Genomic DNA, 22,588 nt, shown 5'->3' with positions numbered 1-22,588 from the left:
AAGGCCACAGGGTGATTCGGGAATGACACTCTTCACCTCCCTGTCCTAGCGACACCCTCCCTCCACCTCACAGCACCAAGGGAGAGAGAAAATTCCAATTGCATGTATTCATATTTTAATGAATGCATATTGGTGGAAGTGAAGAATGCTTATGGGTGTGCAGGGCTTATGGACAAAACACAAGGTGAAAATTCAGAGCGGCCTCTAGCGTGGCAGGTGACAGTGCTTCTCACACCCCGGGGGTCTCCTTTGCACCATGGCTCCAGGGGCCACCTTTGAGATAGAGATTTCCCACTCTGCATCTCCATGCTGACCTCTCTCCTGAATCCCAAAGAGTATTTTCAGTGAACATTTCTACCTGGGTGACCCACTGTCACAACAAAGTCAACATGTTGAAAACAAAACTCAGGATCTTGGCTCAAAGCCTGCCCCTCCCCAGGTGTCCCACCCCAAGGAAGTTCACCAGCATAAATCCAGTCACTCAAGCCAGAAGCCTGGGAGTACTTCCTGACCCTCACCCTCCATGTCCTGCCCGTCCTGCCTCCTCCACATCCCCTGAACCCTTTAACCTCTCCCACCCCCACCGCCACTGTCCTTGTCCCCATCACCCTGTGCCCTGCGCAGGGCACTTCACTGCTCTCTAACTTGGCTCCTTGCCTTTACCCTGGCCCCCTTCAATCCATCTGACCCCAGCACCCACAGCAAGCCTTCTGAATGTAAATCCATCATGCCCCACTTTGGGTAAAAACTCTCAGGAGCACTCCATTGTCCTTGGGTTAAAGTTTCAATGCCCTCACCTGTCCCACAAGGCCTTCCACGTCTTGGCTTCTGCCCCCCTCTCCCGCCTCACCTCCTGCCACGTTCCCCTTCGAATGCTGCATTCCAGCCAGGTTACACACCTTTCTTTCTGCTGCTCACATCTTAGAGTTTTGCTGGTTTCCTGGCTTTGCATATCTGGCCTCCTCCTCCTTCTTCTCGTTACTGGAACATAAAACACATACAGAAAATCGCACGCCACATGTATAGCTCAGGGAATGGTCTCAAAATGAACACACCCGTATAATCTAGGCCCAGACCAAGACCTGAAGAGGACTGGTATTCCAGAAGCCTCCCTCAGGCCCCTTTTCACTATTCACCAAGGGAAATCACTACCCTGACTTCTAATAACATAGACTGGGTTTGCCCACTTTTGTACTTTATGTAATTAGAACCTTCCGAGTTGTGTCAGGTGTCTACTACTGCATAACAAGCCACCCAAACACTAAACGGCTTAAAATAACCTTAAAGTCCCACCTCGGGCTCATCGCTCCTTGCAGCCATGCCCTTTCATCCGCTTTGCCACCAAGTTTCTTGAAAACTGGCTACACTCCACGTCCGTCTGCCCTCGCCCCCATTCACTCCGCGATCGCGGCTCCGTCCTGTGGTTCTGCTGAAGCAGCTCTCATCAGAGGGCGCCCCTTACCTCCTTCGTGTTGAGCCAAGTGCACGGTTTTCAATCTTTCCTCCTTGACCCCCTCCCCCAATTCAGTGAGCCCCCAAGTCCTCGTGATTCTCCCCCTTCCGCCTGTCACATATTTGTCCGACGCTCAGTATCTCCTGCCTGGACGAATCCAGCTGCCTCCAGGATACCTCCCTGCCCCATTCTGACAAGGTTTCCGCTGCTAACAAATCTAGACAGGCTCACCACTCCCCACGGGGTAAAACCCAAATGCGGCAAGGCACGAAGGCCCTAAACCCGCGCCCGGCTCCCTTTCCGGGCTCTTGGCCCGCCCCACGCCTGCGCAGTGGCCACGCTAGCTGCGTCCCGTGAACGCGCCCCGGGGGGTCTGCTGGGAGGTTCTCTCTCACCTAGGACTCCCTTTGCCCCCTTCTCCCTCCAGATCTACTTATCCTCTCTGTCCTATCTCCGAAGCCACCTCTGTAAAACTGGGCTGTTAACAGCTCCTTTCTGATCCTGTTTGCTGCTATCGATATTAATAGCACTCATTATCATTACTATATATTTGGCTTACTCCCTCTAGAACATAAGCTCCTCAGGGCAGGATCTTTATTTTGTTCTAATATATCCCAAACTCCCACAACTGTGCCTAACACATCTAGGCACTCAATAAACACAGGCTAAGTGAATGGAAGGGTAACATTAACTGAGCCCTTATTTGCCAGGTGCTTTTCAGGCAGGATCTCATTCCCACCTCACCGCAGCCCTGTGAGGAAGGAACTCCGTTTTTATCCCAGTTCGGCACGGGAAGAAACTGACGCCTAATGAGATTAATGAGACCTAATGGCATGCCCAACGTCACCCAGCTGATAGATGGCAAAAGCTAGGACTTGAACCCTGATGTGTCCAAGCTCTAAATAACCTCATTCTACCATCATGAGCTTTGTCTGCAGTGGTGCTTTGCAAAATCTCTCCTGGAGGTTACAGCAGGTCTTCAGCAAATGGAACAGTTACCTAGAAGTAGTGGAGGTATCTCTTTACACATTAATCTCTTCATTATAGTATGAGTGCTCAGAGAATAGGAAGTGAATTCTAATTATTTTATTTCTCCACCACCACTACCCAAAATTCTATGCAGCCGGCATGGTGTCTTACATGTTTGTGTTCATTAGATGTTTGCCGAATGAAATAACGGGCGTGCTGTTAAGAGGCGGCATTTGGCAGTGCGTCCTTCTTGTCCAGTCAGTAATTCTGAGCACCATCCTGACCGTCGCCCCGAACCTAGCCCCAGCTGCTGCCTCTTCTAGCTGGGTGCTTCTTCAGCACGAGAGAGGCTCCTGGCCATCCCTGGCTGGCCCCCCCGTCCCCCCTGACCCCAGCCCTTTGCCATCCTTCCTGTCATCATGAAATCCCCTGCCTGCCTTCCTGCTGTCAGTGGCCTGATCACGCAGAACGAGTTCTGCCCACCCCTCTCCTCTTCTCCACCCAACGCCCTGCTGGAACCTGGCTGCTTCCTGGGTCATTCTTGACAGGCAGGGCAACATGACATTTATGTAGATAATTGGAACACAGTTGGATTGTGATAAACAAAGAGAGAGTCACGAGGCAGGCCAGGAGTTACGAAGCAGGAGAAATTCCTTGTTAAATGATAGAGGAACTGAAAATGAATGAAGTCACTTTCTTTTTCATCCTGACATACTTTTTTTTTTTAATAAGGAGCTTAGCTTCTCTCGTTTTGTCAATTATTTAGAATTGTTGATTGCAAGCAATAGAAGATGGAGTGGTTTAAGCTGAAAGGAGAAATTTATCATAAGGATACAGAACCTCTAGGAACTCAAAGTTTGGAATGTAGCCAGGCCTAAGGGAGAAATGGAAGCAGCTCCAGGAAGATAGTCCAGGATCTGGGCAGCATCCTCTTTCCATGTCCTGTCCTCTCTGTCTCTGTACATCTGCCTCATTCTCATCTCTCTGTAGACCACTGGCCCCCATACATCATCATGGTATACGGCTGCCCGTGGCTGGCTACTGAATGTGTATTTGGAGCGACCACCTAGCTCCAGCAAACCCGCCAGTCCCCAGGGAAATCTACCTGATTGGCCAGCACAAGCCACGTCCCAACGCTTGGCCCAGTCACCTGTCACCAGCAGAGCAGGTGATGTTGTTCAACATGGCAGCCAAATGCCCGTTTCTTTGGGGCAGAAAGAAGCAGAAAGGATCCTTGTGAGTTGAGCAATCATCTGATAATGCTCTTATAAAAGAATTCTGGGTGCTTCCCCAGGAATAGGACACATGAAGAGACATCCTATCTTTGAGAGTCTTTTTCAGACACAAATACATAAAAATGAATTGCCATTTAGGAAACCTCACCTTAAATAACTAAGACAATGTTCCACTGCTAGTTCCTAACAGGTTTTTACGCCAGTTCTGTTCACCGAAGGCTTAGCATCCTGGCTTCGACCAGGAGCCCCACACACATCTAGATGGCCCACTGGACCGCAGCGCTTGACGTAAAGCAGGCTGGGTGGCGCTCGCTCCTCCAGGTCTTACACAAACGATGCCCACACCTCCCCTTCAGCCACCAGAGTTCTCGCCTCTTTCTAGTAAGGCAGCCTAGTCAGGTCTGGGGAGACAGAATCCCCTCCCTTTGAGGGTTCCACACCCTGACAAATTCTGAGAGCCCTAACCTGGGTCACTGCTTCCTTGATGTGGTTTGAGGGCCGGTGAGAGGGAGCTAGGACAGATCCTTCTTTCGTTCTGAGCTGGCCTTGCCCACTCAGTGATCCACTAATTCAAGGCTGGGTAGGGATAAATGGAAACGTTTATCCAGCTCAGAAGTCGGAGCACTAGAGTTAAGTTGCCCACGGCAGGTCCAAAGTTTCGCATCCATCTTTCCGTGACTTGGCCCTGTGGGCACGGCTACACTCGCTGGGGTCGGCGCCTGGGGCCGACAGACACTGCCTGGGCCCCAGAACAGGTGGCTCAGCCCCAGGCCGTGGTGACGAGGGGCCGGGCGCCCTCCTGAGGCCCACTGTATTCGGCCCACACCTTCTCAGTGCCCCCTCCCCCGCTTGTCTTCCAGGCTCCCCGGGGACAGCAGGCCGCGTGTGCAACCTGACTTCCCGCGGCATGGACAGCTGCGAAGTCATGTGCTGCGGGAGAGGCTACGACACCTCGCGTGTCACCCGGATGACCAAGTGCGAGTGTAAGTTCCACTGGTGCTGTGCCGTGCGCTGTCAGGACTGTGTGGAGGCCCTGGACGTGCACACGTGCAAGGCCCCCAAGAGCGCTGACTGGGCGGCTCCCACATGACGTCGGCGGAAGGCTCCGCCCACCTGCCCTCCTGCGGGGACTCCGTGGGATCTGCCAGGACCCTGGGCCTCCTGGCTTTCTCGGGGAGATATTTCCTAAGGCATGTGACCTTTGTCTCAACAGAAGCCCCTTCTCCCTCCGCGGGGGCCTCAGGACGGGGGCCACATGCTGCACATAAAGCATGCCTTATCCTCCCCGACTTCCGGCATTCTGGGGGCCCATCTCTTCCTGATCAGGACAGATTGCTAAGAGGGGAAGGGGGACGGGGGGGGTGGGAGGCTGATCCCGTCTCCACCCACCTAGATGTTTCCTCTTTCAGGAGCACTTAGCCAGAGGGGAAAAGAGTGTCCCAAAGGAGCTTGTTTTGTGGTCTCACAATAAATGCTCACAGTTACAAAATTCTATACTTCTCTCTGGAGGGTAAAGACAGCAGGACCAACTGCCACTGAATTAACTTTAAATCTTGAAAAGACCAAGCAAGGCTTTTGCCTGATCAAGTGATTTTCACAGCCACCCCCTCCAGGGGTAATTGGTAATTGCTTGGAGAAGGATGGCTTTTAATGAACTTTAGGTTTAAAATGCATATTTTTCAAGACGTTTATTGCCATATTAAAGTTTGATGTGACAAGATGGAACCGTTGTCCTTTGGTACAGTTTGGAATCTTTACAATAGCAAGAGCCTCAGAAAGGAATTGCTTTGCATTACTGTCCCCTTGATATAAAGAAGCTTTAAGGAATGAGACTTCCTTCTTACTTAGGATCTGAAAGGAATTTAAAAGAAGATTGATGATCTGGCAGTATTCTGTGCCTATTGGGGGAAGATGGAGGAAAATAACTTAGTGAGTGGAATATCAGAAAATGTGTCTTGAGAGATAAGGAAAAAAGGGGGAATAAAATTCCTATCTGATATGATGCACATGACCCATGGAATTCTGTAGTTGAAATGGCTTTGAGAAAGAAAACTTTGGGGATGACAAGACCAGGGAATCAGCATGCTGACAGAGAGGTTTCCAGAGCTAAGTCAAGCCTGGACAGCCTTCACCATAAACAGATGCCCAGAACAAGTTGGCCACGTGTGCCGAGGAGCATCAGCTTATACCCATCACCCTTCAAGCACGTTTGAAAGAGCTGTCATACTGAACTGTGTTCATCTGATGCTGACAAGATGACAAGACATCATAGCCTAGAGCAAATGACACATAGCCTTGCTTATAAAGTTGGCAACCCTAGTGTATTATATTGCAAACAAATCATCATTTGGAGACTATATTTAAGGGGCCAGCTGTAATTTGGGAACATCAACGTGCAGATTGTGGCTGGCTTCAGCCATGAGCCAGAAGATGACATCCAGGGAAAATAGAGAGGCTGCTGCCCCATTTTGTATGTTAGGTGAAAGAAAGGCGAAATATCTGAAGATACTTCTCATCCCCTTGGTACAGGTAGGTTCTGGTTCTCAGTGGGGTCTCTTCACATTTACTAACAGGATGTTCCATTCTATGCATCTGGTGTCCAGTGATCGAGGCTCACTCATTCATTGACAGCCTGGCCTTCAGTTTCTTGGTCCTTGCTCTGCAGCAGGACGTCTAGACTGAAGCTCATGGACAACAACCTGCTGCAGTACTTTGTCAGAATTGATGCTTGCCTCCCAGCCCTCATCAAAATGACAGAATTCATCTCCTTTCCTTCACTCCCAAACCCCCAAATTTGTCATCTGATTTTCCAAAGTAACTTTCCTCTTTTTATTCTATGGATTCAGAGGATGGGAAGAGTGGAGCAGGGCAGAGTTGCTCTGAGTCAGCATGGGCTTTCAAGGGCAAGTGGGAAGGCTGGGCAGGTGGGCTCTCTTAGTTACATTCAGCTGCCTGTGGACGCTTTTCTGGCGGGGATGAGGGGACTTGCACGGTGGTCCCACAGCCATCAGCCCTTCTTCCTGCTGGATGAACTATGAAATCATAAATCCATGGGTGTATTTAGAAATGGAAAGGATCTAAGAGGACATCTCGGCTCCCTCCAGTTTGTATCTGAGGAAGCTGAGACCAAGAGGGGTGAAGGCCTCTGTGCACTTATCTGCCATTGCCCCCAATCTCCACTGCAAACAGAGGAGTCAGGAAAGTCAAGCACTTTATCTAGTTTGTCTCAGAATTAACCCAAGTGGATTCTAAGTCATTTTAGCATCCAAAGTGGATGGTCATAATTTCTTTTAATTGCTGGGATGTTTTGATCTGACTTTCATTTCATGCTGAGATGCATCCGTCTTGATAAGGAGCAAGGGCATAAGGCATATCCATATAGAAACCTGCCTACATTTTCCAAATCTGTAAGGCAGACTGTGACAGCCCTCTCAAGTGGCAGTGGGTGTGGCCATGATAGAGGGAGTAATAAGAGAATGAAGTATTTTTATCTGCTTTTACGTCTGAAAGAGGAAATCTCCACTATTGGAAAAAAAATTAAAAAACAGTTGAAGATAAATTCAAACTCATTTTCTTTAGGGTTTGGGGGAAGATCAATATGCCATGATTCTAAGAGAGACTGAACTCTGGATTACCTGAGGCTTTTAAGGGAATGTACAGCACAAATTACCCAAAACAAAGTAAAAGAACCCATTCAGTTCGGATCCCTTACAAGTTCCCTCTCAGTGAAAATCTTATGATAAAACCAAGTTTTCTAGGCCCAAGAGGATGCCCATTAATGTTCGGCAATGTCTGAAAAAGTTCCAACACAATAGGAGATCTTGACTGACTCAGTGGGGTTTTCTACATATCTACATATCTTTCTAACGATACCATCTGCACATGACTCTGAGTCTTAGCAAATGAGTTGTCTTCAATAAATGTGCCTCCCCACATTGGTCTGCACTTCGGAAGGCTGGACCGAACTGACTTGTATTCTGTGAGCATGCTTTGTCAGGGTGTATCCAGGTTACACCTCGGACAGCCTCTCCCATCCAAGCTCCAGCACAAAAGCCCCAAGTGCGGTGACCACGACCAGCCGGGGCTCCTTGCCCCTCCAGGATGGAGGCCCTGGCATAATACGGATATCACCAGACTGAAAGGAGCATCCCTGAAGGATCTATCAAATGGCAATATATTCCGTATGGGGCCGGATGATGGAAAAAGGATTGAGAGGGAAAGAGCCAGGTGGTTGTTGCCAAGTGACTGGCTGAGTTTGGTGATGGGGCAGAGTGGCTTTTTCAGCTCTTGTGGGTACCCACCGCCCCTCCATCTGCTGTTGTTCCCCTGTCCCCTCCCAGCACCTTCTCCCCAAGGCATCGGGAGGCCTAGAGGTGCAGGGCCTTGGGCCATTGCTCGCATTCTCCGCACCTGTCGCATAGCTCTGCGCGAGGCTGCCAAGGTTCATTTCAAGAGACGTTCTCGATTGTCATAACCATATTCCTTTCCATCGGAGTTATCACGAAGCTCGAAAACATCAGGTATCACGTTTCTTTTTCAAAGAAAGTAGCTTTAAAGTCAGAAAATCTAGCTTCACATTGACATTTCTCAGCCTGATTAATTTATTAAGGAATCTTACATCAGCTCTACAAAACCTAAAGCAGGGCTCCCTCAGAGGCAGCCAACATGATGGTGCACGCACTTGTCCTCGATGGCGTTTTCAGGCCAAGATATTGTTATTACTTCTCATTTATTAAAGGCTGGCCTGGGGCTGGTGTGGTCTCGCTCAGCTGAAGAACATTCATCTCCCCTCTTGCCTGCTCTCCAAATAAAGGCTCAGAGTGGTGTCCAATCGACCAGAACCATTCTTTTGTGTCTATTTACTGTACTTCAACCTGGGTTTCCTTGTCTTAAGAGCAAGAAGCGTACTCTTAACAAATAAACCTCGCCAGTTCCAAAGCTGGTAAATTGCTTTTGTCAGGTCTGTGCTGACCTTCTGAAAAACAATCCACTGGTATAAATAAGCTCACAAAGGCGTGCTTATTTTGACCTTCTCCTTACCTAGGCAGAGAAAATTTTCACTCATCCATGAGAATGTTCTTTACATTTTTCAAGGGATCAGCAAGGACAGGTGGTTTGCAAAGCCCAACATGATTATTATTTTTCTAAATCATAGTTGTTCCAACTCTAGTTTTTTTTCCCTGATATTCACATGATTCCTGTTTAACCAAACCTCCCACTTCCATGAGCTAATAAAAGTGTCACGCAGATTGTTACAAAGAACTATTGTTATTTACAAGTCTACATTTTCTGTGAAATCAAAACATAATAAAGTGAATTTCCAGTGTTGACTTTGTTATTTTAAACTTATGATAGTCTTGCCAAACCCTCTAGTGGAAAGAAATCCCTGCAGGTTATGGGAATTATTCCCTTGTCTTTTCTCAGGAATACACTTCTTACACAACCTTATCAAGAGGTGGCTCTCAAGTTTGTAAAGATTTTCAGGGAAGACAGTTGGCTTACCTTACTAAAAAATACTCTTGTGAGTTCACAGGTAAGTGATTGAGAAATTGTTCCACATTTTCACCCTGTGTTGCCATTTAAGTGCTTACCCCCTCTAGGTGCCAGCATGCTTTGGCTGTGTTTATAAATTCAGTGTCTCTCCACAGCAGCTAGACCCACCCCCGTTGACCACTCCAAATTATTACTTTCCATGTATATAGTGCTTGCTTTTGGCTAAAATGGTATTTTTTCAGCTTGAACAGAAACATACAAGATCCCCCCCAAAAAAAAAAAAAAAAAAAAAGAAACATACAAGATCCCTTGCCCCTTTATTGAGATCTGTGTATCCTGATTGTGGGTGCTACTTATACACTGGTAGGGAAAGCTCGGAAAATGGAAATAAACTCTCCCCCAGCAAAGGAAATCCACCCAACATTTGCTCTTCCCTGATATACTGTTTTGGGGTAACCTGACTTAGCAAGGTGCTGACTGCACATCAAGTACCCCAAGGTGGCCTGATTGTCAGGCTGCTTGCTGTCCCTCTAGGATGATCTGCAGAAGAGGTAATGATACATGTGTCTACATGTGTTTTTCAAAGACCATTTTCCCCAAATATATTTGCCCAATCATTATCAATGAAACTGCCCTATTCGCTAACCCTTTGGGTGAGAGGACTGTCCTACACATTGTACAATCTTTAGAAGCAAGCCTGTCTCTACACACTAGATGTCGGAGGTACTCTCCTGCTTCCCGGCCCTGACAACCAAAAGTGTCCCAGATATTGCCAGATGTTCTCGGTGAGGGGGTGAAGCAAGGTGTAAGACAAAACCATTCCCAGTTGAGAACCACTGATGTTAACACTTTGGGTCAAGTCCTCTATCGAAATGCAATCCGTATACATTTCTGCCATTTTCACTTAGGCACACTTCAGTGAGAGTGATAGTTTAATGGGATTAAATCTTGGTATTAATGCATCAGACTAACTGGGAAGGAATCTTTTGGAATGGGTGTATCATAGAACCCCTCAGCAGCCAGGGGCAGAACAAGACAGGCTGAGACCTGAAGTTCACTGCATGTCCTGGGAGGGTAGAAAGCACCAGGCTCCTGGGTTTCTACGGATGGGCATTAACTGTAGGAAATCAAAGGAAGGATGGAAGCTAAGCAAGGAAAAACAATAGTGTGGTTTCAGAAGCTGGAGACACAGATCTTCTTAGGAACTCCTCAGTTTCACAACACTCAGTGGGAAAGAAAAGCCCCAAGATAAGGCCTGGAAGGTGGAAGAGTGAGACTTTATAGATCTGCATAAAATAGTTGAGTAATTTTGAGTTTCTCAGGACAGAGAGGAGGGTCATAAGAAAGAGGAGGCACCAAAACGTGGAGAAAGACTGAGTTTCAGGCAAAAAAAAAAAAAAAAAAAAGAATCTCCAGTTTAAGGTCAGGGTGGGTATCATTTGTGGGTTGATCATCGAACACCTCCCCCCCCCCAAAATACACACACAGACACACACTGCCAGTTGTCCCTACTGCAGGTAACCTCAGCCTCGTATGAGGAATTGTAGGAGAGTGAAGCAATCCAAGTGCTGTCCAGTGTGTGCCAGCGAAGAGTGGGAAGAGGGAGAGCACATGCCGGATGCAACATGGGGCTGAGTGGAGAAAGAAACAAGCCTGGATGGCAGATAAAACAAAGGATAACCCGAGCTGGATAGAGGACTTGGGGCCAATGACAACTGGCTGAAAGAAGGAACTGGAAAGCCAGTCTTCTTCTACTTGACAATTTTTCACAGACCTAACCGAATTTATGTTTTAGGCTGCCCATGGAAATAAAGACTAGATGAAACCACTTGGATGAACAAGTGACCCTTCATCTGTTCCCTCATGCTATGATCTAGTTGTAGATAACAGAGCATGATTAAAATCTGATCAACATGATCAGTTTACCATTTAGACTACTTCTGGCTCTTAACTTGATTTTGTAATTTCCGAGTAGTGACTGACCCTGTGAAAGCCCCTGTCATTGAATCATAGGCTCTGGATTTCCCCAGACAGTCCACCCAATCCTATTTTAATAGCACTGCAGGCCTTCCTAAGTTCCACGGATGAGAGGAATCACATTACTGCCCGTAAACCCAATTCAAATAATTAAATGACGAAGATGCATCCAATGTCCAGTCAGCCAGATTGCTCACACTGGTTACTTCAGCAGAGACTGGGGAGCTTGGCAAACCCATCTGTGAATGTTTCGGGGCCTCATGTTACAGGTGGAGGTGACACACCAGTAGAACAAATAGCAGGAAATACAGAAAACGAAATCTGAATTGAAGTCTCCAAAAGTCTACACGCCCAAATAAACTTTGGCATCTGCCCCTTGATCATTATTCTCCAATAGTAATGAAGACTTCATGAAAGGCCTTGAACTCTGAGTCGTCATTGTGGACTCATGCTTAGTCAAGACAAATATTCCCAGCCTAAGAGTACAATGAGAAGAAGGGAGTACAGGTTTAATTTTCTTATATATTGCTGTAACTATAAACAATGCCCTATCTTCTCAGCAACTCTCAGGAAATAATAAGCACCAGTGTTTTATGGGTATTTATACCAGCCCTTGGAGATTTTATTAGAATCATGATTCACAGATGAGAAATTTCCCTCTGCTACAGGGCTTAGTAACTGAAGTAAGAATTACTCAGTATACTGTACAGACAAATGAATTCGAATGCTTCTGGCTATTAACCATTCATTCACTGGTGATTTTCTTTAATTTTTTCTGAACTGACTGAATGATTGGGTCAGGATGATCTCTCTTGTTTGTATATTGTAGAGATACAATGAAATGGTATCTGAGAATTATGTCATTCTGTCCTATGGATACGAGACTTCAACAGAGCAATGAGGTTACATTCCAAGAGTCTGAGAGTGAGGATTCGTGGAATCATAGAATGTCACATTTGGAAGGAACAATGCACATAATTTATCCTAACCGCCACATCTTAATCATGGGAAGACAAAAGAGATTTCATGGTTCAGACTGTGATATAAGCAAGACAATGAATCATCTTCAGGGAAGAACAGTTATTGTTCATTCAATCAGTTTGTAGTGAGCATCTCCTGTGAGTCAGATGCAATGCTATATACAGTACTAGAAACGCAGCAGTGACTAAGACAAACGTGCCCTTGCTCGGAGCCTCCGGGGAGGGCTAACACGGAACACGGGTACTTTACTTCTTACCTTACAAGCACTTCCACGTGCATGCTTGGATTTAGTCCTTACAACTACCCTTAGATATAGATATGATTATCCTCTTTTTTAAGATGAGACAAATTTCAGAGAGATTTGGTAATTGTCCCAAGATCATAAAAAGATGTATAAGAGGCAGGATCTGGACTCAAATATTTGTCTTCTAATTCTCATTCCAGTGTTCTTTCCATTATATCAGAGCATCCTCTGATTGAAACTCAGAAGTATTCTGTCCAATGAGCTATTGAAAATGACTCAGTTGGTTCAATGACCACATTTTCCAAACAAAAGTTAGGATGTGTGGACTGTCAAAATATTTCTATGATTTCTGATTAAATTTATATGCAATCCGGAAAACAAATCATATGTAGATACACATTTAACAAAGCTCTACCAGAATGTAAGTGACTTTTAGTTATACATTTAACAAATGTATAAATCTTCTAAATCTTCCTAGAAAATCTGGGATTTCTGGTTATAAGAAGTTGACTTTCCTTGTCATATGGAGATTCAACCCACAGTTGAATATGGTTAAAAATATCATGGACCAACTCAAACATGGTATAAATCATGACTTAAGTTTTCCTCAAACCCCTACCTAATGCTTGATTAATCAGGTTGAATTAACATGTCAATAATTTTTTTTAAAGATTTTATTTATTTATTTGACAGAGAGAGAGAACACAAGTAGGCAGAGTGGCAGGCAGAGAGAGAGGGAGAAGCAGGCTCCCCGCCGAGCAGGGAGCCCGATGCGGGGCTCGATCCCAGGGTGCTGGGATTGAATGAGTCCCTGCATCAGGCTCCCTGCTCCACTGGAGGCCTGCTTCTCCCTCTCCCGCTCCCCCTGCTTGTGTTCCCTCTCTCACTGTGTCTCTCTCTGTCAAATAAATAAATAAAATCTTAAAAAAAAAAAGTTGGAGAGGTTTGTATAATCCTAGATTATTAGATAATGTCTCTAGAAACAAAAGGTGATCTTTCCTCTACCTTCTAATGTGAAAACAATCCAGCAGGGCTGGAGTAATATATGTTGCTGAGCACAGAGGGAGAGCGAGAAGCAGACTCCGTGCTGAGCAGAGAGCCTGACGTGGGGCTCAATCCCAGGACCCTGAGATCACGACCTGAGCCAAAGGCAGACGTTTAACCGACTGAGCCACCAGGCACCTCTTGAATCAACTCTTCACTTAATCCAACCTTGTAGTTGGGATTTTTTTCTGGTGGTGGCCAAATTAGCAAAAGAAAGGTCTCTTCAGAGTGTAAGGGAACCAAGGACAAGAACTTATATGAATATCTGAGGAGTGTAGAAGAGCGAGAAAGAATTTTTGCCTAAATGGAATCTTAAATGATAGGTCAGGGGAGGGGGTGGAGCATTTATCATAATTATTCTAGAAGTGTATGGAATAGATTTACACACATGTTTATTCATGGTGGAAAAAAAAGTCCCCAGACACGCATTTTAATTTGTGAGAAGGCTGCTAAGAAATGTGAGATCATGGAGAAGGTGGTCCTTCATACAAATGGCTAACAGACATATGAAAAAATGTTCATCATCATTAGCCATCAGGGAAATCCAAATCAAAACCACACTGAGATACCACCTTACACCAGTTAGAATGGCAAAAATGGAGAGGGAAAGAAACAACAAATGTTGGAGAGGTTGTGGAGAAAGGGGAACCCTTTTACACTGTTGGTGGGAATGCAAGTTGGTACAGCCACTTTGGAAAACAGTGTGGAGGTTCCTCAAAAATTTAAAAATAGAGCTACCCTATGACCCAGCAATTGCACTACTGGGTATTTACCCCAAAGACACAGATGTAGTGAAAAGAAGGGCCATATGCAACCCAGTGTTCATAGCAGCAATGTCCGCAATAGCCAAACTCTGGAAAGAGCCGAGATGCCCTTCAACAGATGAATGGATAAAGAAGATGTGGTCCATATATACAATGGAATATTACTCAGCCATCAGAAAAGATGAATACCCAACTTTTACATCAACATGGATGGGACTGGAGGAGATTATGCTAAGTGAAATAAGGCAAGCAGAGAAAGTCAATTATCATATGATTTCACTTATTTGTGGAACATAAGGAATAACATGGAGGACATTAAGAGAAGGAAGGGAAAAATGGGCAGGGGGAATTGGAGGGAGAGATGAACCATGAGAGACTATGGACCTGAGAAACAAACAGGGTTTTAGAGGGGAGAGGGGAGGGGGGATTGGTTAGCCCGGTGATGGGTATTAAGGAGGGCACGTACTGCATGGAGCACTGGGTGTTATACGAAAACAATGGATCGTGGATCACTACACTACATCAAAAACTAATGATGTATTGTATGGTGACTAACATAACATAATAAAATTAAAAAAAAAAAAAGAAGGTGGTCCTTTAAATAAATAAATAAATAAATAAATAAATAAAATCCAGGGAATGTAATCCCGCCTAGAATGTGATTCATTCTTTTGGACCAATAAATAGAGTGAGATGATGTCCAAAAGCAATTTCCCTATTTCTTGGACATGTAAGCATTTTTCCTTATAACAACTATAGCAGAATCAGTTCCCTATGTAGATTATATTGACAACCATGAGGGGAAACAACTCATCCCCAAATGCCATTTTCCTTTCATCAACCTTAAATTGGGCCTAAAATTCTCACCCTTAACAACTCTGCCTGGGGGTTAAGAACTTATCTTTCAAAATTTTTCTTTTAAAATGTATAAATGTGGGGCGCCTGGGTGGCTCAGTTGTTTGGGCGACTGCCTTCGGCTCAGGTCATGGTCCTGGAGTCCCGGGATCGAGTCCCACATCGGGCTCCCTGCTCAGCAGGGAGTCTGCTTCTCCCTCTGACCCTCCTCCCTCTCATGCTCTCTGTCTCTCATTCTCTCTCGCAAATAAATAAAATCTTAAAAAAAATTTTAAAAAAATGTATAAATGTTATTCAGCTCTCTTCCTTAATTTAACAATTATTTATTCGACAAATACCTGGCACAATCTACCAAATATTTTCCCCAGTGTTGGGGAAACAGCATTGAATAAAGTAAATGAAATAAATGAGACTTCTTTTTCTGGTAATATGGCAGACTAAATATCCCAAAAAGAAGCCTTCTGAAGCAAAATGCTTACAAATTTGACATAGGTAAAATAAGCGTCCTTTAAAATATATAAGTAAACTCTCTCCATTCCCACCTTCAAATACAGGAAAGCTCCAAAGGTTAAAAATGAAGATGCTGAGGGGCGCCTGGGTGGCTCAGTTGGTTAAGCGACTGCCTTCGGCTCAGGTCATGATCCTGGAGTCCCTGGATCGAGTCCCGCATCGGGCTCCCTGCTCGGCAGGGAGCCTGCTTCTGCCTCTGACCCTCCCCCCTCTCATGTGCTCTCTCTCTCTCATTCTCTCTGTCTCAAATAAATAAAAATTAAAAAAAAAAATCTTTAAAAATGAAGATGCTGAAAACTCAAGCCTTAGTGCCCCCAGTGGAGGTTTATTAATCTGTCTCTCTAGAAGATTGGGTATGTATGTATGTATGTATGTATGTATGTATGTATGTATGTATGTGAGAGAGAGAGAGCAAGCGAGTGCGAGAGCCTGTGAGCAGTGGGGAAGGGGCAGAGGGAGAGGGAGAGAGAGAGAAGCTCAAGCAGGCTCTACAATGAGCACAGAGCCCAACGCAGGGCTTGATCTCATGATCTGGATATCATGACCTGAGATGAAACCAAGGGTCAGACACTTAGCTGACTGAGCCACCCAGGTACCCCTAGAAGATTAGGTTTTAAATTAAAGGCCAGGGCAGGGCAGGAGACAGGGTTTTGGGCCTTCTTGAAGTGAGGAGTTGGAATTAGGATACAGAATCCCATCTCTTACCACATGAAGTCAGAACCTTCAGAGGGCAATACAGTCAATTATGGAAAAATCTGACCACCAGCACAGGGAATCAACTGGGAACAAGTTTGCTCTGAAATGGCATTAGAGTAGGAAAAAATTAATTAAAATAAATATATAGCCCTGACCATTTACAGCTACTAGCCGCTGTTTAGTTTGATATTAGGATGAACATAAACTATACATTTTAGAAGCTGCCTAGCCAATGAATTAGCCTAAAACAAAAAAACAAAATAGTTCTAGATTGAGGTGCTTAGCAGATACAAGAACAAAAACTCTTTGAGGGTCACATTTTCAACCAGGCTGCAGAGGATTCTCACATATAATACTTCACCAAATCTGAGTTGATAATTTAAAATTACAAAACACACCACAAAATAAGCGACCATGATTGAGAATCACAGAAGAAGAAAAAAATACACTTAGATTCCCAAGAATATCAGATAATAAAATTACTATACACAGACTATAAAACAAATCTGTTTAGGAATGACTTTAAAAAGCAAAATGAATAACAAATATGAATAAAGTACATAATACTTAAAGGAAAAAAAGAATAAGCTAAAAAATATCTGAAAAAGAACTAAAAAGAACATCCAGTAATTAAAAACATAACCACTGATATTAAAACAGTGATTTTTCTGACTATGGTCGCCACTGAGGAAGCATTATTAAACTCTTTCCTATGGCCACCACCATATATAATTCAGAATCTCTCTCAAAGAGCCCAAAGAACTGTAGAAGCTCTTCATTAAAGGTTTGAACTTCAGTATAACCAATGATAGACTGAAAAGTATGAGTAACACTCACAGATTGTATGGCAATGAAAGATCTAACCACCAAGCACTCTAGAAGCTTTGGGCTTGTCACATAAGCCATCGTGGTGCAACCATATGCAGTCATGAATGCAAGGCCACACAAGATGGATGGAAGTGTCATAGAACCAAAGAAGGTGTCCCAAGAGAAGGTTTTTCAAGACTAGATGCACAGTTACCTATGAAAAAGACCTTTGTTAGTGGCATTAAAGAAGACACTGAAGAACATCATGCAAGAGATTATTTTGAGCAATATGGGAAGACTGAGGTGACTGAAATCATTACTGACTAGGATAATGACAAGAAGAGAGGTTTTGCTTTTGTAAACTTTGGTAACCATAACCCCATGGATAAGACTGTTGTTCGGATATACCATACCATGACTAGCTAGAACTGTGAAGTAATGAGAGCCCTGCTTAAGCAAGAGATGGCCAGTGTCTCATCTAGGTCAAAGTAGTTCTTAAAATGTTGGTAGTGGTTGTGGAGGTTATTTTAGAGGGAACGACAACTTTGGTCATGGAGGAAACTTCAAGGGTTGTTATGGCTTTGGTGGTGGTGAATATGATGGCAGGAATGGATTTGGTAATAACAGAAGCAGTGTGGGAGGTGGTAGAAGGTACAATAACTTTGGCAATTACAACAATCAATCTTCAGATTCTGGACCCATGAAGAAAGGAACTTCTCTGGCTCTCCTAACTTTTTTCTTGGCAGTAATTAAAATCTCTGCCACTCCCATAACTACTGGTGTTGCTTAGACACCCATAACCACTTTGGGTTTTGTGGTTTGACAAAGTACTGGCCTTCACCACCACGAGAACCAGAGAAGTGACAGAAAAGTTATGGGTTACAATAGGTTTGTGAACTCAGCCAATCACAGCAGCAGAGCCTAACTGCTACAAGAAAAAAAATAATAATAAGGATGGTATTTGTGACTAATTATATAACAGGTATTTTAGTTTCTGTTCTCTAAAAAGTGAAAAGCATTCCAATGAAAGGTTTTAATGTAGTTTTTTGTTGTTGTTCATATGTTGTTAATTGATAACTGTAATAGTCTGATCATGATGCTGATTAAATGTGTCTTTAAAAAAAATTCACTGGATGTGGGGTGCCTGGGTGGCTCGCTCGTTAAGCATCTGCCTTCAGCTCAGGTCATGATCCCAGGGTCCTGGGATCGAGCCCCTCATCAGGCTCCCTGCTCCGCGGGAAGCCTGCTTCTCCCTCTCCCACTCCCCCTGCTTGTGTTCCTTCTCTCACTGTGTCTCTCTGTCAAATAAATAAATAAAATCTTTAAGAAAAGAATTCATTGGATATGGTAAACAGAAAAGTAGATACAGCTAAAAAGAGAATTAGTGAAGTGGAAGACAGATTTAGGAAATTATCTAGAATTCTGCCCAAGATACCAAAAAAAAAAAAAAAAAGGGAAATATGAAAGGACTTGAGGGACAGGGAAAGTAGAATTAATAGGTCCAACATATGTCTTATAACAGGAATTCCAGAAAGAAAGAAAAGAGATGGGCCGCCTGGGTGGCTCTGTTGGCTAAGTGTCTGCCTTCGGCTCAGGTCGTGATCTCAGGGTCCTCAGATTGAGCCCTGAGTTGGGCTCCCTGCTCAATGGGGAGTCTCCATCTCCCTCTCCCTCTGCCCCTCCCCTGCTTGTGCATGCTCTCGCTCGCTCTCTCTCTCTTTAATAAATAAATAAATAAATAAAATCCTTAAAAAAAAAAAAGAAGAAGAAGAGAGAAAGTGAGAAAGATGAGCAATTTCCAGAATGGATGAAAGATATAAATCTTCAATGTCAAGAAGCACAAGTTCCAAGTAGTTCCAAAACAAACTAAATCCACACAAGAATATACTGCTGCAAAAATGCAGAGAGTAGAAGAAAAAGAAATTTCAAAAGCTACCAAGGAGAAAAGACAAGTTACCTAGAAAAGAAAATCAGGCCAAAAGTAGACATTTCCAGAGCAGTGATGGAAAACAAGAAGGCACTGGAATCATATTTTCAAAATGCTGGGGAAAAAAATCAATCTATAACTTTATATCCAGCTGAACTATCATTAAAGAACAAGAGTAAAATAAAGACATTTCAGACAAACAAAATCTACCAAGAACAGATCTCATCTATAGGAACTTCAGAACAAATATTTTCCAAAAGAAATGCAAGAGGAAAACTTGAGTAAATAAATTTGTATACATGCAGTGAAATTTACAATAATAACTAGGAATTACTCATTTCTGGTAACAGAACAAGGTGAAATAAAGTGTTGGTAACATATCAAGATAGAAAGGAAGTGACCAAAATTAAGCATTTTTTTAAAGATTTTATTTATTTATTTGACAGAGAGATAGCAAGAGCAGGAACACAAGCAAGGAGAGTGGGAGTGGAAGAAGTAGACTTCCCGCCGAGCAGGGAGACCAATGCGGGGCTCGATCCTAGGACCCTGGGATCATGACCTGAGTTGAAGGCAGATGCTTAATAACTGAGCCACTGAGGAGCTCCCAAAATTAAGCATTTTAAATTTGTTTATATTGTTGGGAAGGAGGGAAGAAATATTATAAACTTTAGGCATTGTTAGGTAAGCATGTCACAATTTTAAAGATAACTATGAAGGCAAAAATGTACAATTTCCTCTTTAGTAAGGAGATAAAAATAATTTTAAAACTCTTCAATCAATCTAAAAGGAGAATAGATTTGTAGGTGTGGATGCAGGAGGACTTAGACTAAAAGTAGGAAAACTGGTTAGGATTCTGTTGCTCATAGTAGCTATATAAATATCTGGATATAAACAATAATGATTGTGTAGAATTATAAGAAAAAAATCTAAAAAACCTTAGTAATGGAAATAAGGGATACTTTGAATGGAGAGATTATAATAGAAAGACCTAATATTGTAAACTGTTAACTTTTTACTAAAATTAATTTATAAAGCTACAATTCTAATACAAGACCAGCCAAGGATGATTAGGATTGTTTCCTTTCCCTCCCTCCCTCCCTTTTCCTGCACCAATCCCCTTTTACTTCTCACTCTTGATTCAACTATAGAGCACCAGGCATGTAGCAAATATTCAATAAATCAGTATTCTATTAAAATAAAAGAATAAGTGAATGATTCCACTGATCTGCAAGGAATTTCTGATTTACATTCTCAGAAAAAGTCCCATCAAGCATGATACACAGTACACATCAAGGTAATATCTAACTTTGAATCTCTGCATAAGTATGCAAGCTAACCCTTTGCCAAGGATGCTTTGTGAGTTGATTACAATTCGAAAATCACTGTAGAAGTGTTCCTGAGAGACACAAATAGATGACAATATTGACTTCTTAGGGTTAATCTAATGAAAATAACCCACATTAATTAAAATATAAGAGTAGAAGACCATTACTCATTACTTTCTAAATACTTCCTAAAGTCAACAAAACTTTTTTTTTTTAAAGATTTTTATTTATTTTTTGACAGCGAGAGAGGGAACACAAGCAGAGGGAGTGGGAGAGGGAGAAGCAGGTATTCCCTGCTGAGCAAGGAGCCCAATGTGGGGCTCGATCCCAGGACCCTGGGATCATGACCTGAGCCAAAGGTAGACGTTTAACGACTGAGCTACCCAGGTTCCCCAGTGCCATACTCTTAAAAGCAGGTTTTTCTAATTTCAGCTCCGGAAGAAGAGCATGAGGTCTTGCATTCATTTCCGTACAGAAGCCTCCAGGGCTCTTTTTGCAAACTGATAAGCCACAGAAAGTTTTTAAAAATTCTGTTACATCTATTTCCTAGGCAAGGAGAGTCTAGTGCCTTGGCATTCCCATAACTAAGACTAGCCACACAAATGATTGCTCTCATAATGGAAGGAGTCTGCTCCAGATGGACGTGTGTCTTAGTTCCTGTACCCACTAGTTATGGTACCCAGATACACCAGCCTGAACACCCCGTCTGGGCCCTCTGCTCTCAGGGAAGATACAATAGCCTGGAGTGGGCCAACCCTCCTACTGTGACAACCTCCTTCACATATCCTCCTTGCTACTCAGCCAGAGCCTCTCTCAACTTGAGCTTCTCAGCCCTTTGGGTGTGAAGTTTGATTAAAGATATTGTTTTTAGGTACAAATGGCCCTTTTTAAATACAAACCAACCATTTCGTAAGGGCCCAGACAAGAAGCAATCTGTTTTAACACTAGAGAAAAACTGTGTTGAACTGGGAGCAGAGCTCCACTACCTTCCTATCTTTATAAGGGAATTTCAAGGGTAGTTTTGGTTATCCTTTGCCTTAAGTGCTGACTTTAGTACCTACCCTCTGGGTGAGCTGGGGACCACTGAAATATAATGTGCCACTCTTCTAAGAATTGCAGTCATATGCAGAATCTATGCCTCTCAGAGATCCCCACAGTACCCACACAAAATTAAAAAGAGAGCAGCATATCCTTACTCTTCTTATGTAACTCTTCTTATATAACTTAAATGTGTTTTTATTGGTTGAGGCCATGCAAATCTAAAATGCCTACTAGACTGTGCCTTTACCGGTAAACAGAGATCTTTTCTTCTCTGGCCACTTTATCTTGCAAGATGCTCACCACCTTCCTGAATGGGGTCAACTGTTCTGGGTGAGTTCTCTTGCACTGACAACCCTTGGGCCTGGGGCTTGCATTAGTGAAACTCTGAGGTCAGTAGAGAATGTATGTGAGGGGGCATTCAAACAGATAACTAGAGATGCTAATTAAAAAAAAAAAAAAGAAAAACAACTAGGTCCTGACCACACCCTCCACCACAACCCACCCTGCCTCCAGGACACCACCCCCCATTGGCCCCACCCCACATGGGCCCCACCCTCTGCAAAAAAATAAAAATTAGGTCCTGTCCTAGATGAATTGAGATCAGATACCCTGAAGATGGGTCCAGGTGTTGTATTATTTAAAACTTCTACCGGTGATTATGATGAAAACGAGTTAGAGAGCCACTGATATCCATTATCCCAATAAACTCTCTTAGCCACACTGTTAACTAATTCGGACAAAGTATAATACACAGCGTGCTCGCTTTGGAGCACGTATACTAAAACTGTAACCATACAGAGAAGATTAGCATAGTCCCTGTGCGCAGATCACATGCAAATTCGTGAAGCATTTCATATTTAAAAAAAAAGTAAAATACACAGCAATAACAGGATGACAGAATCCAGTTCCTCAACTCCAGTCAAATATTTTCCCTGACTACGCAATAAGTAGTTACCTCTCAATTCTAAATTATCAACTTTGCTGATGATAATCCAGGAGGATTCAGCAGAGCACTGGGGGCCCCATGCTATCACAGTTGCTGGGGGATGGGCAGTGCGCCCAGGCAGAGGCCACATTCTTAAAGAAAAGGCATTCCAGAATCCCCAGAATTTGTTTTGAAAGGCAGTATCATTCTGCTAGTTATCTACACCCAAAAACTTCAGAATTATCTTTGAGTTCTACTTTTCATGCAGTATCTGTGTCTCTCCATTCTCGTTCTTTCTTTCTTCCACACATTTCTCCCTTTCCTTTCTCATTGCCACCACCC

At 43.7% G+C, this 22,588-nt stretch overlaps 1 protein-coding gene and 1 non-coding gene across 2 annotated transcripts in view; both read left to right on the top strand.

Moving 5' to 3' along the window:
* The window catches only part of WNT2 (Wnt family member 2), a 42,531-nt gene extending 37,784 nt beyond the window's left edge, over positions 1–4,747 (top strand). The window contains exon 5 of the mRNA XM_021699375.1: positions 4,518–4,747. Coding sequence (XP_021555050.1) covers positions 4,518–4,747 — 230 coding nt within the window. The remainder of the gene's footprint in view (positions 1–4,517) is intronic.
* A 17,329-nt stretch (positions 4,748–22,076) lies between these two features.
* On the top strand, positions 22,077–22,182 carry LOC123326410. The gene has a single exon (XR_006541072.1). It is a non-coding gene; the product is annotated as a U6 spliceosomal RNA (small nuclear RNA).
* Positions 22,183–22,588: the final 406 nt, after the last annotated feature.

The sequence above is a fragment of the Neomonachus schauinslandi genome, chromosome 12 (assembly GCF_002201575.2).
Source record: "Neomonachus schauinslandi chromosome 12, ASM220157v2, whole genome shotgun sequence".
Lineage (NCBI taxonomy): Eukaryota > Metazoa > Chordata > Mammalia > Carnivora > Phocidae > Neomonachus > Neomonachus schauinslandi.
Note: the sequence above shows the minus strand (reverse complement) of the source record. Positions and strands in the feature narration are given on the sequence as shown.